This window comes from Budorcas taxicolor, chromosome 2, assembly GCF_023091745.1.
Source record: "Budorcas taxicolor isolate Tak-1 chromosome 2, Takin1.1, whole genome shotgun sequence".
In the NCBI taxonomy this organism is placed as follows: Eukaryota; Metazoa; Chordata; class Mammalia; order Artiodactyla; family Bovidae; genus Budorcas; species Budorcas taxicolor.
In genome coordinates this window covers 116,106,881-116,128,972 of record NC_068911.1, presented here as the reverse complement: position 1 = coordinate 116,128,972, position 22,092 = coordinate 116,106,881, and the positions used below count along the sequence as shown (strand labels likewise).

At 41.1% G+C, this 22,092-nt stretch overlaps 1 protein-coding gene and 1 pseudogene across 1 annotated transcript in view; both read right to left on the bottom strand.

The window, feature by feature from the left end:
* The window catches only part of EPB41L5 (erythrocyte membrane protein band 4.1 like 5), a 155,703-nt gene extending 141,506 nt beyond the window's left edge, over positions 1–14,197 (bottom strand). The window contains exon 1 of the mRNA XM_052659770.1: positions 14,018–14,197. Within this exon, the coding sequence (XP_052515730.1) occupies positions 14,018–14,197 (180 nt within the window). The remainder of the gene's footprint in view (positions 1–14,017) is intronic.
* LOC128066694 (kidney mitochondrial carrier protein 1-like) lies at positions 4,392–5,265 on the bottom strand (annotated as a pseudogene).
* Positions 14,198–22,092: the final 7,895 nt, after the last annotated feature.

Sequence of the window (22,092 nt, the reverse complement as noted above, 5' to 3'; positions counted from 1 at the left end):
ATATCTGTCATCTCAAAATGAAAACCTCCCAAACATCTTAATCTGAAATTCAAGGATAGCATGAATATTTTAAAAACTTTCTTCTGCAGTCTAGTCAGCATGAAAAAGAACTATATTGTTGGGACTTCCCTGGTGGTCCACTGGTTAAGAATACACTCTGCAAATCGGGGGACAAGGACAATTCCTGCTATAGGAACTAAAGTACCATATGCCACAGATCATAAGTCCATGTGCCATAACTACCAAGCCCACTTGCCACAATGAGACAGTCTGTGCCCCACAACAAAAGATTCCACATGCCACAACTAAGACCCAAGGCAGCCAAATAAGTAACTTTTTACAAAAAGAACCATACTGTTTTATGAAAGTTAAGTCTCAGACAAGAAGTAAATAAGATAACTGCAGTATGCTGATCTCAGATTTCTGATTTTCAGTTCAGTTCAGTCACTCAGTCGTGTCCCAACTCTTTGCAACCTCATGACTGCAGCACACCAGACTTCCCTATCCCTCACCAACGCCCGAAGCATACTCAAACTCATGTCCATCGAGTCGGTGATGCCATCCAATCATCTCATCCTACATCATCCCTTTCTCCTCCCACTTTCAATCTTTCTCAGGATCAGGGTCTTTTCAAATGAGTCAGCTCTTTGCATCAGGTGGCCAATGGATTGGACTGTCAGCTTCAGCATCAGTCCTTCCAATGAATATTCCAGACTGATTTCCTTTAGGATAGACCGGCTGGATCTCCCTGCAGTCCAAGGGACTCTCAAGAGTCTTTTCCAACACCACAGTTCAAAAGCATCAATTCTTCGACACTCAGCTTTCTTTATAGTCCAACTCTCACATCCATACACAAATACTGGAAAAACCATAGGTTTGACTAAACAGACCTTTGCTGGCAAAGTAAAGGCTCTGCTTTTTAATATGCTGTCTAGGTTGGTCACAGTTTTTCTTCCAAGGAGCATGTGTCTTTTAATTTCATGGCTGCAGTCACCATCTGCAGTGATTTTGGAGCCCCCAAAAATAAAGTCTGTCACTGTTTCCATTGTTTCCCCATCTATTTGCCATGAAGTGATGGGACCAGATGCCATGATCTTAGTTTTCTGAATGTTGAGTTTAAAGACAAATTTTTCATCAAGAAGCGTTCTCTTGGCAAAACTCTGTTAGCCTTTGCTCTGCATCGTTTTGTATTCCAAGGCCAAATTTGCCTGTTACTCTACGTATCTCTTGACTTCCTACTTTTGCATTCCAGTCCCCTATAAAGAAAAGGACATCTTTTTTGGGTATTAGTTCTAGAAGTTCTAGTTCTGATTCTAACCCAGGAAAATGATCTATCACTGATGAGTTAGAAATGTGGTCTTCTTTTAAATATTATTCCAGTTTATTAAATAATGATACAAGGTTTATGCCACATATTCCAATTATGTTTAAATGAAGATCTCGAAATATAAAGGCTTATGAAAAGTTTTATAGTCTTTATATAACATACACTATTGCCAACATGAACAAATACAGAGAACAGAAACTTTTTTATATCTCAATCAGGCAATACTTAGCATCAATGATTAAACAAATCCACAAGCAAACAAAAAAATCCACTTTCTTCATTTTGATTATAAAAGGTGAAAATTCCTTTGCCACATTTACCAAAGGGAATGGGGGTAGGTGGGGACCTGTAGTCACAGCTCTGGAAATAAGGGGCCCGAGCCTCCCAGTTCTTCAAGTTCTTTTTTGGCTTAGAAACTTCAACAACTGTATTACTTTTTCAGAAAGCAGCAAAAGAAAAAAAATCAAAACAAGACTGTTCCATAAGGTAGTTAATAAATCGGTTAATAAAGAAATACTATATTTTTATTTTAAAAACCTGCTTTTACAGTGAGGCTTGGCTTTCTTTTCATTCTGGTGTGAACAGGGACAGAGAAACCTGGTGGGCTACAATCCCTGGGGTCGCAAAGAATCAGAACTAACTGAGCAAACACACACACACACACACACACACACACACACACACACACATGAACATGTACATATTTGAACAAACTGATATAATGAATATTGCATGGTATTCCATCTTTACATGGTCTTCAAAATTAACTTGCTTCTACTGTCCTAGGGGTTATGTGTACACTTAAAATGTCTTCTACATTAAAAGAAAAAAGAGTGGCTCATAAAAAAATCTCATAAAATAGTCATCCTTTAAGCTCAAGGAATGCAAAAGTAAAAGCCTTTCTATAGAAACCCTTACACCTCAGTGGAACTGTTCTGGTAAGAAGAAAAAAAAATTCCTCTGTAAAGATATGATTCATCACAAGGGATGAGGCCTGAAAGGGCTCAGCTCTTCAGCATCACATTTGGAGCTGGTCAGGGAGAACTGGCGGAAAAGGCAATGGCACCCCACTCCAGTACTCTTGCCTGGAAAATCCCATGGACGGAGGAGGCTGGTAGGCTGCAGGAGCCGCATAGTAGGCTGCAGGCCATGGGGTCACGAAGAGTCAGACACGACTGAGCAACTTTCCTTTCACTTTTCACTTTCATGCGTTGGAGAAGGAAATGGCAACCCACTCCAGTGTTCTTGCCTGGAGAATCCCAGGGACGGGGGAGCCTGGTGGGCTGCCGTCTATGGGGTCGCACAGAGTCGGACACGACTGAAGTGACTTAGCAGCAGCAGACAGAACTGGACTTCCACCTGAGTCTTGAAGCAATCAACACCCACTTGCTCCTCCAACCTCCGTTCGTGCCTTGAATCTTACTACTGGAACTAAAATTCTGCTTCACAAAAATCTTGTTTTCAGAGTCAGCATTAACAAAGAAGACAAGGTGAAGGTGATTGGGAGGAAAATTGTCCAATCTCCAAGAAAAACCTGTGTGGCTTCCATGTCACTTCAAGGGAGGAAGCAGCCCAGGGACTGGACCGACTGGGAACCTGCATTTACTGCAGAAGTGTCTGTCCTAGAGCCCCAGTGAGTATGTATTTAAGTTACTCTCAAAGGGTAGCACCAAAGGTACCCAAGTAAATATTAAGTATTTACTTTCCTGGGGATGTCTTCTTGAAGTGTAAAGGTCGTGGGGCGCTCAAAGTCACTATTTTGAAAAGAGCAAGATGAACACGGCAAAGAAGAATGATATCCTGTTTTCAGGAAAAGAAGAAGGAAGATACTACATACCTCTTCTCAAACTGTAGGTACACGAAAAATCGCTTTTCAAATTTCAAGCAATCATTTTCCATCCAAACCAATTAGGAAGTTCAAGACAAGAAATACTTTAATAAACAGGACCAGAACTAAAGTGAAACCTGGGAAATCTGGAAAAATCAACTCATTGATTCACTTGCAACCTTTTGCTAAGGAAAACATAATAAAACCTTAACCATTTTCTTTCACATGGCTTTTATCAAAGAACCGCCTTCAGAAGAAGCTCATGATAAAATAATTCTCTTCAATACACCAGACCATTTATTTTTGGATTATGGCTTTATGAAAGCATGATGTAAACACACTTATCCTACAAGTCAAGTAGTAGCAACTACTATTTTCTTCATTTGATTCTCAGTATCAGTAGAGGTTATCATCCTCATCTTACAGACTGGGAAACAGAAACTTGTTAAAATCTAAAATTAGGAACATTACCTAAGGACCCAACTTGCTTAAAAACATCTCCCACCAACACAGACTTTGCCACCTTCCAAGCTAACATATTATACCATCCTGAGTTTAGAAATCAATACTTTGCAACAATTCCTCACAAACCTCAAGGGGTAAAGGTTTAAAAATCACTTACCATAAGTGAAAGACCCTGCCAAAATAAGAAATTGCAAAGCACTGCAATGTTCCAGGGGTCTATATCCTACATTGTTCATACCTGAGGTATACCAGGTCTCTATGTGTGAACTTCAGCAGACACAAAGCCAAAGGCCCCCGGAAGTTCAGAACAATGACACTTTCTCAGAGGCTCTACTCCATGGTTCGGATGAGCTGTTTTAGAACATCTGGGAGTCTCGGCTACAATCTGAGATGCATCAAGAGTTACTCCCTCCAAAGGAAACGATCCACAGTTCCTGACCTTCATGCAAGTTTTCTTTAGCAAGAAATGTGCATTTCATGTTATATTTGATGTGGAAGGGTACTTGGATGGTAAGAACTAGTGTCTGGATGTTACAGTTAATGCCGTTAAATGTCTGGTACAGAGCACCCAAGGCCAAGACACAGCAATTCACACTAACACAGTCCTCACCTGTTGCTCACACCTAAGCATCTGTGGCGGGTAAAGCACTAACACAGTCCTAACCTGTTGCTCACACCTAAGTATCTGTGGCGGGTAAAGCAGTGGGAAAGACTGGAAGCTTTGATATTTCAGAAGTAAGCATTTTCAGAAGGATGTCTCATGCAGTCTTGTCACAAATTCAATTCCTTCAACTGCTTGTACGTCACAAAGAAAATAATATTCCAAGGACCAAGTCTCAACCAACTTGACCAAAACCCTTTACACAGAGCAAAAAACCCCTTCATTCTTCCATGTCTATAACAAGCAATGCAGGGTACCTGTGAAACCAGGGCGTCTGCCATCGTGAAGGACTCCAATTCATTGTACATGTTCTCACCACATTGACAGGGTTTGAGGCCAGGGCCCCTGCCAATCCAGAGCTAAAGCTTGAGAGGAAATGGGTTACACAATATCTCCCATCAGGTGGGAGAAAATCAGGTGCTTCTCAGTGAGGTTGTAAACCCACAGCTCCATGCAGCCAACATTGGTGGCCCTCTGAGCAATAAGGGACACGCGTTTCCATAGTCCTCTTGTTCCCTCTTGCTAGTAAATGTTAATGAAGTTGCCTATTGTTCTCCTTGAAGAGTGTTGTTTTGTGCTGCCATCTGAATTTTCAATACATTAGCTGGAATGGAAATGGTTGAGGATATGACTCCAGAGAGAATTCCACAGACCACATTTATAAGAAGGGTTTCATCTTCTGGGCACTTGACAAATAGCCGCTTCAAGCTCTGGTAGGTGCCTATCTTGATGGCGCCACAGGAAGCCTGGTGTAACATTGAAGGGTACTCCTCAAATACAGTGCTTTCAGGCCTTCCTCTCTGCCTATCCTCACTAACGCATTCAACATTGCTCAATACTTGATTTCTTTACAGTCTGCATCATTTTTCTGGTCTTGAATCTGGAGCCGTGTCTTGGTTAAATCAACTGGAAACTTACTGAACTCAGCTAGGTGGTCAGGCCTCTGTATATGAAGGGCTTCCAGTTCAGGGCCAACAAGCTCACCGCTGTCCCTTCTCCTTTGGTTCACAGAAGCATAGCCTCCAACAGGATTTTTCTAGGCAGAGGCAGCCCTGCACCTTCTCCTGCCCAGGCTTAGCAGCAGTTGGACAGAAAATGTGATCTTGATAATATCCTGAGTAGGTGAACACCTGACTCAATCATAATTTTTAAAACTATCAATCTGTTACTATCAACCCTGGAGTTCCTAAAACAATTGGATCTATCCCATTATGTCTCTTTTTAACATAGTGTCTTTAAAAAAATTTTTTTATTGAAGTATAGTTGATGTACAATATTATATAAGTTACAAAAGTACAATATAGTGATTCACAATCTTTAAAGGTTATATTCACACTTATCGTAAACTACTGACTGTATGCCCTGTGCTATACAATACATCCTGATTCATTTCATACAGAGTAACGTGTACCTCACAGTTCCCTCCCCAGGCCTGCCCCGCCCATCTTTCCTCTCCCCACTGGTAACCACCAGTTTGTTCTGCACATCTGTGAGTCTGCTTCTTTTCTGTTGTATTCACTAGTTTGCTTTATTTTTTAGATTCCACATATAAGTGATATCATACAGTAGTTGATTTTCTCTATACGACTTACTTAGCATAATATACTCCAAGTCTATTTGCATTGTTGCAGATGGCAAAATCTCATCCTTCTTATGGCTGAGTAATACTCCATTGTATATATATACATTCCTCTCTCAATGGACATTTAGGTTGCATCCATGTCCTGCCTATTACTGTAAATACTGCTGCTATGAACACTGCAGTGCATGTATCTTTTTGAATTAGTATTTTTGTTTCTTTCTCATTCCTTACTTTAAGGTTTTTTACTTCATTATGCACTTACTAGTTTACAGAAAATAATATTTTTGACATAGTATATCATTCAATACCATTTAACAATTACTGAACAGACATCTATTATGTACTAGCCGCTAGAGATGTATGGCTGAATATGCTTGTATTTCTCATCCTCAAGGTTCTTAGTAAGAATAAAAATCATTCACAACTAGTTTAAACACAATAAATATGTGTGCTATCCTTGCAGTATAAACAAAATGCCAAGGAAATGCAGGTGAGTTAAATCTGCCTAAAAGTACTAAAGGGTTAACACAACTCTGTCGCCTTAGGCAGAAACAAAATGAAGATAGATACGGAATCTTGACAGTCTATGGTGGGGCTGAGAACAGACACACTGAAGACAGGCAAGAGTCAGAAGATCAAGAGGTAGAAACTGCCAACGTAATTCTTTCTAAAACGGCAAAACAGAACATCACTCTCATCTTTAAAACACTTTAATTATTCCTCTTTCTCTACAGATTAAGATGCAAATTCTAGGACATAAAATAGTTTTTCCTAACTGTTCCCTGAGCTACCCGGGTGGCTCAGTGGTAAAGACTCTGCGTGTTAATGCAGGAGACACACGTTTGATCCCTGGATCATGAAGGTCCCCCTGGAGAAGGAAATCCCAGGGACAGAGGAGCCTGGCAGGCTACAGTCCATGGGGTCCAAAACAGTTGGATAAGATTTAGCAACTAGAAAACCACAACAACAACTGTTTCTTGCTTACTCTTACAGCCTTCTCTCCTATCACTTTAGCATTTTTACCTGTTTATAATTTCCCCCAGTAAGTCTTACCTGAGCCTTAGCAAAATGCAGTTCTTTCTGCTTAGAATGTACTTTAGGTCTCCAATGAACTCTGATTTCAAAAATCAGTACATCTGTGTTACTGTCCAAAAAGCCAGACACTAAATTCTCCTTCCTGTGCTACTCTGTAATTCTAGTTAGTATAAACCTGTGCAAAGGCACAGGGTTGCAAAGTGGTCTACTTTGCCTGGGCAAACAGTAAGAAGGTCCACTAGTGTCCAGAGTGTGTAGAATATGGATGTGAAATACTTGATCCCAGGGTCAACATCCTGTTCATTTTCATATACTCTCTCACCTTGCAGCTACTGAATAGGAACCAAGCAGAAAACAAAGAGTGAAAACAAAGATCCACACAGCTCTGGCAAACTACAATTTTTCAGTTAAATCTAGACCAATGCTCATTGCTTATATCCTTTTCTCGCCTAACACATTAATCTAGGTCATCACCTCATTCAGACCCAGTGCTCACTTCACATCCTCTTTTTGATGAAGACGAAAAACATCAAGATAGCATCTTCCATTAGACTCCTAGAGCACTCCTCCTATCATTTCCACCTGTGTATATAAATCCATATAAACAAACTCAGATTTCCCCATGCAGCCATTCTCTACCTGCTGTGTTCTGTCTTCCTTTTACTGTGTTGTTTTCCTGTCTTCCTTTTATTGCCAAATCTCGTTTTTCCCCATTCTCCAACCCTTCATTTTCCCTTCATGCATTTCCTCACACAACTAAACAATATTTATTTATTAAGCACCCACTAGGTACAAAGGACTATAAAACATCCAAAAAATAAAAGACAGTCCCCAATAATTCCTTTAAGCCTTCTAAAATATGGCTTCTAAATACATCCCACTGAAGCTCTTTTCCCCACTTCAACCCTTATTTCCAGGACAGCCCAACTACCCTTTCATGATCTTCCACACAATCAACATTATCCTCTACACCAGAGTTTGAATTATATTTTGCTCATTTCTAATCTTCATTCTCCTCCTCCCATATACACATACAACATATTTCTTCTACTGCAAACTCACAGCCACAATTAGTCTGCAGCCCCATTATCTTATGTCTTTATTACTGTACAGGGGCTTCCCTGCTGGCTCAGACAGTAAAGAATCTGCCTGCAATGCAGGAGACCTGGGTTCAATCCCTGGGTCTGGAAGATGCCCTGGAGAAGGGAATGGCCATCCACTCCAGTATTCTTGCCTGGAGAATTCCATGGACAGAGGAGTAAGGCAGGCTATAGGCTATGGGGTTGCAGAGAGTCAGACATGACTGAGTGACTAACACTTTTCACTTTCACTTTATGTTACCGTACAGTCTCTTGCTTCTCTCTCCTGTAATAAATCAACCATATCACTTCTAAATCAAAGCTATGTATCATCTTTATCATGTTCCTTAACTACTGAAAAACCTTAAGTGGAATAAAACATAAGTATACAAAAAAAATCTATGTGTTCTTTTTCTTAAACAGCTTTGAGATATAAATCACATACCAGATCATTTATGACAAGGCTGTATATTGGCAACTCGCTTATTTAACTTACATGCAGAGTGCATCATGCAAAATGCTGTGGTGGATGAATCACAAACTGGAATCAAGATTGCTGGGAGAAATATCAACAACCTCAGATATGCAGATGATACCATCCTAATGGCATAAAGTGAACAGGAACTAAAGAGCCTCTTGATGAATGTGAAAGAAGAAGAGTGAAAAACCTGGCTTAAAACTCAACATCCAAAAAACTAAGATCATGGCATTTGGTTCCATCACTTCATGGCAAACAGGAGAGGAAAAAGTAGAAGCAGTGAGACTTATTTTCTTGGGCTCCAAAATCACTGAGGATGGTGATCACAGCCATGAAATTCAAAGACTCTTGCTCCTTAGAAGACAAGATATGATAAACCTAGACAGTGTATTTAAAAGCAGAGACATTACTTTGCTGACAAAGGTCTGTATAGTCAAAGCTATGGGTTTTTCTTAGGAGGCATATGCGGATGTAAGAGCTGGACCATAAAAAAGGCTGCATGCTACAGAATTGATGCTTTCAAACTATGGTGCTGGAGAAGATTCTTCAGAGTCCCTTGGACAGCAAGGTGATCAAACCAATTAACCCTAAAGGAAATCAACCTTGAATATATTCATTGGAAGGACTGACGCTGAAACTGAAGTTTCAATACTTTGGCCACCTAATGTGAAGAGCCAACTCACTGGAAAAGATCCTGATGCTGGTAAAGATTGAGAGAAGGCAGAGAAGCGGGCAACAGAGGATGAGATGTGTGGATGGCATCACTGACTCAATGGAATGAGTTTGAGCAAACTCTGGGAGATAGTGAAGGACAGGGAAGCCTGGAATGCTGCAATCCATGGGGTCACAAAAAGTCAGACATGACTTAGCAACTGAACAACATCATTTACCCATTAAAACTATACAATTCAGGACTTCCCTGGTGGTCCAGTGGCTAAGACTCTGTGCTCCCAATGCAGGAGGCCTAGGTTTAATACCTGGTCAGGGAACTAGACCTCATATGCTGTATTAAGACCTGGCATAGCCTAACAAATATTTTTTTAAGTATACAATTCAAAGACATAGCCAAACTAATTTCAGAAAATCTTCATCACCTCAAAAGAAACCTCATAACCTTTAGCTATGGCCCTAACTACCCTTTTCACCATTCTCTAACCCTCTACCCTGTTGCTAAGTTGCTTCAGTCATGTCCGACTCTGTGAGACCCCACAGACGGCAGCCGCCAGGCTCCCCTGTCCCTGGGATTCTCCAGGCAAGAACACTGGAGTGGGTTGCCATTTCCTTCTCCAATGCATGAAAGTGAAAAGTGAAAGTGAGGTCGCTCAGTCGTGTCCGACTCTTAGCGACCCCATGGACTGCAGCCCACCACTCTCCTCCATCCATGGGATTTTCCAGGCAAGAGTACTGGAGTGGGGTGCCATTGCCTTCTCCAACCCTCTACCCTAGGAAACCTCTAATGTAATTTTTCCCCCTTTTGGATTTCTCTCTTGGACTTTCACATGAATGGAATCACATAGTGTGCGATCTTTTGTCACTGGCTTCTTTCACCCAGCATAGTGCTTTCAAAGTTCACCTATGTAGCACGTACCATGTAGAAGCTATCAGTCCTATTTCCTTTGTGGTCCAGCAGTATTCTATTTACAGATGTAACATATTTTGTTAGTCCACTGGTCTGCTGAAAGGTAGCTGGGTTGTTTCTACCTTTTGGTTATCCAGAATAATGCTGCTATGGATATCTGTGTACAAGTTTTTGTGTAAACATGTTTTCAAGTCTCTTGGGCATATGCCTAGAAATGAAATTGCTGAATCACATGGTAACTACGTTTAATCACTTGAGGAACTGCCAGATTGTTTTTCAGAGCAGCTTGACCACTTTAACATTCTTGTTGAAACATATAAGAGAGTTCAGGTTTCTCCATTTCCTCACCAACACTTGATATTATCTGACATTTTTATTCTAGCATTCCTAGTTGGTATGAAATAGTATGGTCTTTATTTGCATTTCTCTGACAACTAATGTTGTCAAGCATTTCATGTGCTTGTTGTTCATTTGCATATATCCTATTTGGAGGAAGCTCTACTCAGATCCTTTGGCCATTTTTAAACTGGGTTGTCTTTTTATTATTGGGTTCTAACAATTCTCCACATATTCCAGCTACTTATTAGATATATAATTTTCAAATACTTCCTCTCATTATGTGACAGTCTTTTCACTCTCTTGATGGTGTCCTTTAAGGCACAAGGTTATAATTCTGATAAAGTTCAATTTATTTACTCTTTTATTGTTCATGTTTTTGGTGTCATTATCCAAGAAACTAGTATGAAATCCAAGGTCATGGAGATTTATTCCTATATTTCCCCCTAAGACTTTTATAGTGTTATGTTTAGGACTTTGATCCATTTTGAGTTAATTTTTGTATATGTAGGAGTTAAGGGTCCATCTTCATTCTTCTGTGTGTCTTGCTCACATACAAATGGCTGTTGAAAAGACTTTTCTTCTTCTCTCCACTGAGTGGCTCTGGTAGCCTATCAAAATTCAACTGACCATAGATGTGTGGGTTTATATCTGGGTTCTCTATTGTGTTCCATTGGTCCTTGTACCAGCAAAGCACACCATCTAGATTACTACTGCTTTATATTAAACCTTGAAATTGAGACATATAAGTCCTACTACTTTGTTCTTTTTCAATATTGTTTTGGCTAGTCTGGTCCCGTGCAATTGCACATGAATTTTAAAATCAGCTTGTCTATCTCCACAAATAAACCAGCTGATATTCCGTTGGGGATTATACTGAATCTGTAAAGTTTTGGGGGTACTACCATCTTATTAATGTTAAGTCTTACAATCAGTGAACACGGGGTGTTTTTCATTTATTTTGAGACATAAAGGTCTATATAATTTGAAGACTTCAGCATCTGTACCAGTAGATATATAAAAATTATTATGTAATGGTTAATCAAATATTTCCTATTAATTTAAAACTCAGGAAAAGCAGAGTTTACTAACCAATTCCAAGCTCATAAATCAAAGGACATACTGTGGCATTTTCAAAGAGAAAGTTTAAATGTCAGGGATAATTAGGAATTTCTCCCTGATGCCTTCATCATTTACTAAAAGGTATTAGTACCTTCAAAAAAAAAAAGTAGAAGATATTTAAATCCCTCCTCCAATTTTGAGAGGAAAAGAGAACTTAACAAAGAAAATGACCATTACTACCAGTATATATTAGTTTGAAGCGTATAGATCACTGACTCAATGGACATGGGTTTGGGTGGACTCTAGGAGTTGGTGATGGACAGGGAGGCCTGGCATGCTGCGGTTCATGGGGTCGCAAAGAGTCGGACACAACTGAGCAACTGAATTGAATTGAAAATTGAACAGACCTAGATTTCTGTATTTAATTACAGGTAACCCCTTATAGATTGCCTGGGCAATCATCTGAGTTCCGTGTTGATAGATCACGATCAATACAGACGCTAACCCCAATGGGAAATAAGCATGTACTTCATTCAATTTCCAAAATTAACTCCAATGGTTGAAAAGCTAAATCAGAAACAGATGAAGACTTCTTCCCAGAAATCACTATTCCTCTAGCCTTTTTCTGCAGTAAGGCGTTTAGCTGGGGCAAGGAGGAGGGGGAATATACCCACTTTATATCCACACAAGCACCTAGAGTTTACTAACTCTAGGGTTTCACCTGCACTGCAGAGCTGAAAAGGCAAGTATTCTACTTCCACAAAGAGTCAAATCTAAAACTCTTGGCTCTTTCACTACAATTGTCTGCATTAAGAGAGGCTGGCTAACATTCTGGGCCTTAATCAAGCATCACAGGCCCTTACTGAGCACACCAAGCAAAGGAAACCATTCCATACCAGTCACTAGCCGTTTATTCCACTACTTTAAAACCTAGTGCTGTTTTCTCCTCCACAATACATTGGCTTTTTAAAAAACTCCTTTCCAAATTCTACTTTCCTAGTATCTTTTCCTCCATCAGCAAACTTGAGACTTCATACTTCAAATATTAGGTAATAAGAGTCTTCTTTCCACTCTCTTATACAGCAATCTCAAGTTTTATGCCACATACCTAAGAATATTTTAACGAACTAGTACACAGAATTCTTAGGATACTTGTCAAATAAGAAATGAATATGCAAACTATCCTCACAAAGTATCACATATTGGAATACTGGACAATACTGCCAATGCAGGGGACATAAAAGACATGGGTTCAATCTCTGGGTCGGGAAGATCCCCTGGAGTAGGAAATGGCAACCCACTCCAGTATTCTTGCCTGGAAAACTCCAGAGAAGAGAAGCCTGGTGGGCTACAGTTCATGAGGCTGCAAAGTCAGGACATGACTGAGTGACTGAGCCATGTATAAATATAATAAATACTCATAAACATGACTTCAAAACATTTCAAGATATCCTGTGTCTTAAGTGCAATTTCATCACATGCCATTATTTTTAAAACGTAAAAAATACACTAGTACATTCTAAATTATTCAATTAATCAGAATATTCATTAAAACAAGTCATCCAATTCCTTAACCTCTCACTCTGTGAGTTGAAGGTCTTCCAGAACTTATTGGACTATATATTATAGCAGCAACCAAGCCATCACCTCGCACAAAGTGTTTTTTAAAAATTGCATTCTGGGTGAAGGAGTGTGTACTAAAAAGAATCTATGGGGAGGGACGATACTAGAACATTCAATGACACCTCAAATCACAAATTTTACAGCTTAGTTATATAAACCTTTTTATACAGGACAAAGGCATGAGAAAGAGATTTGGTATTAGCAAACAGCTCAGAAAGAAACTCTACTTCCCCCCAAACCATACAGCTACCTCTCCTCCCTCAGAAAAAGACCTGCTAGGAATAAGTGAAGTCCTTTCAAATACATTGGACTGTCTCACATTGAGTTATGATTATCCACAACTGCAAAAAAAAAAAAAACCACCCAAATCTGAATATAATTACAACATCCAATCTTGAAATAAAGATTACAGTGTTCGGAAAAACCATCCTGCAAACTACTTTGGGAAGAAAAAGATGGGCAGTCAGAGCTGAGGGATTATCAACAAAGTCCTTTTCCTCACTTCATTCCATTAAAATTTCTACAAGCACACCCAAGGGTGGAGAAAGTACTTGTATGCAAGGAAAGGAAAGTGTCTTGAAAATTACAAAAAAAGTTCAGAGAACTATGAGTCTTATGGGATCCCTGTAAGTATCATTATTCTTCCCAAATAGTCTCACTGCTCAACCACGACTGTGAGAATTCCCCAGAAAGGACGCTGCATAATGCCCTCCCAAAGAACGCACAAACACACACAGAGGACTCAGTCAGCCACTGCGCTGACATCTGAAAGTTCCGGTTAGCTGCCACTAATTCCAGCGAAGCGTTTACTATCCCTCCAGGTATCTCAGGCCACCTGATCCAGGCACCTGTGCACCTCGGCGCCTGACCAGCACCAGCTGAACTCATCCCCCAGGAAGGTACCAGCTCAGAAGAAGCAAGTGACCTCAGGACGAACACACAAGTCAGCCCACCCTCCGTACCGGCAAGTCCACGCTGACGTCGGTCCCATCCAGAAGAGACACCCGGCAGGTGATCACGGACCGCGCGTCCCCGGCCGCAGGGATGTGCGTGGCTGCGCGCTGGGCCTCACGGAGCCGGTCCTTCTCGGCCTGTTTGCGCATTGAGCGGCGCCCGAGCGTCCTGCGGAAGAAGCTCAACATCTTGTCACTGCGGAACCAAGAGAAAAAAGGGGTCAGTGTTCTCCCACAATCTGCTCTCAGACAAATGGCGTAGTTTAGTACAGTTCTGTGGACATTAGAGATACGTTATTTAAAAAAACACCTGGTCAAGTAAATTGGAAAAAAATTAAAACTGGCGACTTTAAAGACCTTAACATAAAATAGAGCTCACGGCATTGAGCTCACAGCAATTTTAAGTTTTCTGGACTATGTTGTAAGGAGCTAATCTGCCAAGAGAGGGGTAAACATTTATTAAGTTCATCAGGTCTTTTGGGTCAATAAATTATGTGTACAACAGTCATATACCTCTACAAACACTAGGATACGGTGCCATACACTAAGGTGCCCTTTGATAATAACAACTATCCTAAGAAGTTTCCTTCCTTCTCTCACCATTTATAGTACTAACACAAAAATGATCACCTATTTTAGCTAAAATACAAATATAATTCAAATGAAAGTTTTTATCACATATTCTACTATTACTTACAGACTTTAAGCTGCTACAGAATATAAACAATTCTTTACAATGTCAAATTAATGCTACTTTCCTTATCTCCATTAAGAACATTAAAGTTAATCAAAATAATTAAGAGGTTAAAAACAGCACATATAAAATGAAAACATCATAAAAACTACCTTGCTAATCTAAAGTTTAACTTCCAAAACTAAGAAGAGTTTTAGAAAAATAAGTACATGTAACTAAGCCAAGAAATAAATTATTAATTACAGAGAAAACAAGTTGTGCATAGAGGGAAATAATCACAGTGCACTTATGACTCAGCTAATAATTAAGTCATAATATATTAACATTAATACTGATCTAACCGTAAGTATAAAGTAAATTCAAGAGGAGGTGGCTAATACAGGTAAGGGTGAACAGAGAGTTAATCCCTCATCTTGCCTGGTAGGAATTCAATAGGTAGTTCATGAAACTACGCGAAACTAAAAATCAAGAAGCAGCAATGAGCTTATTATTTAAAATATGGAAGTGGTTGCCTTAAGGAGGAAGAAAAATTCAGGAGAATGCTCTTTTTTGGAAGAAGACTTCATATCAGATGACTCTTACCACTAGATAAACTTGATAAAAATAAAAGCTAATTTAAAAATAAACAAATGCTATTACATGAAAACATAAGTATCCATAAAGATTACTGTACACATATTACAAGTAATGACTTCAGTGAAAGTCATTCAGTCATGTCTGACTCTGCCATCCCATGGACCCCATGACATTCTACAGGCCCGAATGCTGAAGTGGGTAGCCGTTCCCTTCTCCAGAGGATCTTTCCAACCCAGCGATCGAACCCAGGTCTCCTGCACTGCAGGTGGATTCTTTACCAGCTGAGCCACCTTCCAGCATAAACAGGTAAACTGGCAAAGCCACCATACTTGTCATTTGTACATTCATCTGTTTATACCTTAAAGAAATAGCTAAAATTTCGGATAGTGTTTCAGTTTACAAAGCACTCACACATAACATCTGGGCCCAGTCTCTTCCGCAGGCTTCTTTTCCTGTGGACAATGCTCCCTTTGGACCTTGCTAGCCAGTCTCATTTCAGCTGCCTACAAAAGGCTGTACTTATCACCCCAAGGCTTCTAACCCCCTTATGTCAGAGGATCCCTACTTGTTCCTTTTAACTTAACTCTACCTGTATCTCCCCTGAGCAACATTCTCTGACATCTGAAGAGTTAGTCATTCCCATATCACTTTCACTGAACCACGAAAATATTTTTGTCTCACTAATCGCATTTTAATTATTCATTTACATGCCTGTCTCCTTTACTATAAGCTCCTGAAGGATACAATTCCTACTTTGAATAGTTAGCCACTTAGTACATTTCATCATCAAATGCAACAAATGTTTACTTTGGAGATTGGAGTAAACAATCTCCATTGGTACTCAGAAAAACTCCCTAAAAATACTGTCTTATTTTGATAAGCAAACTAAAAGTCACAGAAATTAAACCACTAACCAGGTCCATTATTTGGTAAATAGTGAAGACACTGGCTCAAACTCTGATTTTCTGACTCTAAGTCTTGGTCTTTCATGCAAAACTCACATTGTAGAAATAAGAAAGAAATTATCAAAGACCACAGCTAAAAAGATGCTGAGTAAAAATACAATCATAAAACATACAAGATGAATTTGTTTTTTAAAACTTAATTCAGCATATTCAAGAAATAAACAGCAAGCAGATTAAAAAAGAGAGATACAAAGGAACTACAGATTCAGAGATAATCACAAAGTGTGGAACTATTTTAGATTCTTCTTAAGTTATCAGATGTTATCAATGAGAGAAGCTAGGTGAAAGATACATGGGAACTCTACTACTGTAACTTTGACATAAGTCTAAAATTATCTCAAACTAAAATATTTTGTCAATCATATTTACTATTATATATATAACTTATAAGAAGTATTGCATAACCAGCTGATGTTTTAAACTAAATGCATTTGTAAACATGATAAAAATAAAAGCTGAAATATTAAATTATATAACATTTTAAAAATAATTCAGTAGCTATAAGTTGAGAATTACAACCTCATTTTACAAGTATGAATACTCCTATGTAATTAGATAAACTTGCAAAACCATGACAGTTGTCATCTGAACTTTCTAAAGACACAAATTATACACATACACATCTGAACACCAACTGGATTGTTTATGATAATCAAGGAAGTACTACCAACTTTCTTTTGGATAAAGTAGTGGCATTAAAATATGTTTTTTAAGAATAATCTTAATCTTTTAAAAATACACACTGAAACATTTATAGAAGAAATGATATGATTTCTAGGACTCACATCAAAATAATACAAGGAAGGGAGTTAAGTGGGAAGAGATGAGACAACTGACCAGATTACTGGCCATCAACTGTTGAAGCTGATGGGTACATAGAAACTAATAATATTCTTCTGACTACTTCTGTATATGTTGAATTTTTCCATAATAAAAAAGCTTTTTTAAGGGAAAAAATGCTCAAAATGCACTACAACTTTGTGGTTCCTAGGAAGTAAGTGAATTATAAAACAAGTTTTCTTTCACCTCCTCCTACATCTTAAAACTAAAATTCATTATACAAGTAGAGTTAACTTGCTAAGGAAAAATACAACTTCTTTCTTATTTAATATCTATGTATTTTGAACTATGAAACTCAATACCACAAACAAGTTTTTTTATTAAAAAATATGAAAACACTTATAAGAAAACAAATTTCAGATGTGCTAAAGAAGTAAAAGAAGTACTAGGAAAAAATAAACATTATATTAGGGTGATGGGCTGTTAAATTGTTTTCTGCAAAAAAAATTTTTGAAGGATTAACATGCAGTTAAATAAAGAACTATTGCACATAGTTAAGATAAACAACCCAAAGAGAAAAAATGGACACGATATGAAGAAACAAGCTCTCAAAGAAGACATGCAATAAAGAAATACTCATTACAAAGATGTGCGACCTCAGTAGTAACCAAGGAAATCCAAATTAAAAATATAAGATACTGTCATTTAAAAGACTCTAGATATCCAGTATTGGAAAGGATATGTGAAAAACAATGACGTTCACACACACTCTTTCACACAGCGATTCTATTTCTGGTAGGATATCCTAAAAAGAAATGTCCCATATGCGCTTCAAGCCATAGAAACAAGAATTTTCAGGGCATAATTAAGAAAATGTTAAATGCCTCTACCAACACGCAAGTAGTTAAATAATGGTTTATCCAACGGCATAGAACACAGCTGTTTTTACAAAATACAGCTGACAGAGACACTTTATATATACACACACACAAAAGCACTAGGACACACAAACTTAAATGAGGCTATCTCTAGAAAGGGTCGTGTGGAGGTATTTAACTTTTCTATAAGAATATATTAATATGTTAGGAGTTAATTTTTTTAATTTATTGTTTTTAAAAGCTTTGCCACATTCACTTTTCCCCACCCCGCCCCCACTCCCAGCACCCTTCATCAAGCCACAGCAGAGGATTTAAGCAACCACCAATCAGATTCCTGCTAACAATCTTTAACTGCCTTGCTCTCGGCTCCAGCTCCTCCTCCGCCCCGACCCTTCCGGCGCCCACTCCCCTCAGCTCGCTCTGCTCTAGTAACTCTTCCACTCAGCCCAAGCGTCTTTCAACTGGGGCCCTTTTTTCCGCCTTAGCTGCTCCAGCTTTCTGGAATGCCCCTTCCCCTTCAACTAACCGCCCCTCCCACCCCCCCACCCTAACCCCCGCCTCCCACTTCACATGGCCATCTTCAGATTTCTGGCTTAAATGTCTTTTCCTCAGAAAATCATTCCCTGCTTTCTAAATCAGGGTCTCCTTTTAGTACCCCTAGAGTGCTCTTTGCAACCCTCAAGATAGCAACTTGTATTTTACTGGGTATTTGCCCCACCAAGACGCAAGGAGAGACCTAGTCTGACTCGTTCCCCGCGGTGACCCAGCGGGCACTGCAATATGCCTATCAGGCGCTCAATAAGGAGCTTGTCTGAAATGACACAATGGAATTTTTGGATGGTAGATATATATATATACACACACACACATATTTTTTAAAATAGTATTGAATCTATTACGCCTGACTTTTCAGCTATGAACTAGCAAGAGTTTAAGTTGGAAACTGCAAACCGAAGTCATCCATTTACCACCTAAATTAACTTTTTCATACATACCTAAAATTCAAAAGTTTGTCGTGACATGTATACACTCTCCTGTGACTGGTGGACGCAACCTTTGATGAACAATTGCTACCCTCACCCCAAGGAAATATTACTTACAGCAAGTTAAGAACACCCTGGGTCTTTCTAAAACCCTGTCGCCAGTACTTGCTTTCTGACAAAGCTATAAGCCAACCTACAGCGAACACCATCAGGATATTAACACCCTTCATCCTAGTCATCCCAAGACAGAAAGTATCTGCAAGGGACTAATTAAACAATTAATCACACATGTGGTTTCCAAGTGAACTTTACCTAAAGAAAAAAACCTGCAAACTAGCTTATGTACAAACAATCCACTGTGTCAGATTCAGCAACCTGGTACAGGACAGAAATGGAATGAAAGGAAACTTTTCCCTAACTCTGAAAAACACACTTGATATTAAAACGTAGCCTAAAGGTATAAAAGACTCGGCTATTGCTGGTCAGACAGCAGAACCAGAAAGGTTGGTACTACTGAAGCCGACCCCAGGAGCCATGCATTGGGCCCGGCCGCGGGGCGCAGGGGAAAGCGGGTCCCGGAGCCCCCACGCCCCTACCCCCACGCCGGACACCTGCCGGTCTGCCTCCAGTGCGCGTCAGCCCTGCGCACTCGCTACCCGTCCTCGGTACGTCCCGGAGCGGCCACGTCCGCCCGCAGGTGGACGCCCGTCCGGCCTCCCTCCCTCCCTCCGCGCCTGCCCCTCGGCCGCCGCCCGCCCGCCCCTCGCGGGACAAGTTCGGCTGCCGACCTCGAAGCGCCGGGCGGCCTGAGGGTCCTCGGCGAGGCCACAGCCCCGGTGCAGGCGAGGAGGGCGTGAGGAGCCAAGCGGGTGGCGCGCTTACCTGGCGGCGACCACTCGAGGCCACTAGAGGGGAGAGGGCCGCGCGAGGCGGCGAGGGGGCGGCTCCGGGGAAACGCTGAGAAATGGCGGCCAGAGGCGCGCCCACCGCACTAATCCCGGCGGACCCCAGCCGCAACCGCCCCTCCCTTAAAACCCCTAAGCTCCGCCCTAGAGGCGGGGCACGCCACTCTTAAATGGGCAATGACACCGCCCCGGAAATGGCGGGGCGGGGCGATGCCCGGGTTAAAGCGGCGATGCCGACCTGGCTCAAGAGCTGACCGCAGGTTTAAAGGGGCGCTGCCAAAGCCGGGTCCTCTGAGGGTGCGCCCCCGCGGCCGCCCCCACGTTAGTCCTGTCACAGAGGCGGCTTACTCTGCAGACGGAGTCCGGCGTCAGGTACCGCTAGGACATGCTGTCAGCCCTTCAACAAATTACTTCACTCAGCAAATATTTACTTGCCAGGCTGTATTCTGGAGACAAGAACAGTAAGGCAGCGGCGGGAAATAGGAAATTTCTGCTTAATAGGGAACATTGCATCCTTTCTGTGTACGGAGAATTCAGGGAAGTGCCTGCGGTGGGCCAGGGTGTATTCTGGTGGCGATACCACGGACAAACGGGGCAAAAAGAGCTCTCGTAGGCCTTCAGAGCTGGCAGGAAAGACAGAAAGTGAATGTCACCGGATAGTAAAATTCAGCACTATTCGTGATTCTCCGTAGGCACTAGGGTTGCGTGCGTGCGTGCTAAGTCGCTTCGGTCGCGTCGGACTCTTTGCGACACCATGGACTGTATCCCGCCAGGCTCCTCAGTCCATGGGGTTTTGCAGGCAAGAATACTGGAAAGTGAAAAGTGAAGTCGCTCAGTCGTGTCCGACTCTTTGCGACCCCGTGGACTGTAACTATAGCCCACCAGGCTCCTCCGTCCATGGGACTGTCCAGGCAAGAATACAGTCCACCAGGCTCCTCCGTCCATGGGATTCTCCAGGCAAGAATACTGGAGTGGATTGCCATTTCCTTCCCCAGGGGATTTTCCCGACCCAGGGATCGAACCCCGGTCTTCAGCAGGCAGAGGCTTTAACCTCTGAGCCACCAGGGGTTGCCATTTCCTACTCCCTGTGGTCTTCCAGACCCAGGGATTGAGTCTGGGTCTCCTGTGTCTCCTGCATGGGCAGGTGAATTCTTCAGCACTGCACCACCGCAAAAGCCCCAGGTACTAGAGTTCAGTTCAGTTCAGTTCAGTCGCTCGGTCGTGTCCGACTCTTTGCGACCCCATGAATCGCAGCACGCCAGGCCTCCCTGTCCATCACCAACTCCCGGAGGTCACTCAGACTCATGTCCATCGAGTCAGTGATGCCATCCAGCCATCTCATCCTCGGTCGTCCCCTTCTCCTCCTGCCCCCAATCCCTCCCAGCATCAAAGTCTTTTCCAATGAGTCAACTCTTCGCATGAGGTGGCCAAAGTACTGGAGTTTCAGCTTTAACATCATTCCTTCCAAAGAAATCCCAGGGCTGATCTCCTTCAGAATGGACTGGTTGGATGTCCTTGCAGTCCAAGGGACTCTCAAGAGTCTTCTCCAACACCACAGTTCAAAAGCATCAATTCTTTGGTGCCCAGCCTTCTTCACAGTCCAACTCTCACATGCATACATGACCACAGGAAAAACCATAGCCTTGACTAGACGGACCTTAGTCGGCAAAGTAATGTCTCTGCTTTTCAATATGCTATCTAGGTTGATCATAACTTTTCTTCCAAGGAGTAAGCGTCATTTAATTTCATGGCTGCAGTCACCATCTGCAGTGATTTTGGAGCCCAAAATAAAGTCTGACACTGTTTCCACTGTTTCACCATCTATTTCCCATGAAGTGATGGGACCAGATGCCATGATCTTCGTTTTCTGAATGTTGAGCTTTATACCAACTTTTTCACTCTCCTCTTTCACTTTCATCAAGAGGCTTTTTAGTTCCTCTTCACTTTCTGCCATAAGGGTGGTGTCATCTGCATATCTGGGCTTATTGATATTTCTCCCGGCAATCTTGATTCCAGCTTGTGTTTCTTCCAGCCCAGCATTTCTCATGATGTACTCTGCATAGAAGTTAAATAAGCAGGGTGACAATATACAGACTTGACGAACTCCTTTTCCTATTTGGAACCAGTCTGTTGTTCCATGTGCAGTTCTAACTGTTGATTCCTGATCTGGATGCAGATTTCTCAAGAGGCAGGTCAGGTGGTCTGGTATTCCCATCTCTTTCAGAATTTTCCACAGTTTCTTGTGATCCACACAGTCAAAGCCTTTGGCATAGTCAAGAAAGCAGAAATAGATGTTTTTCTGG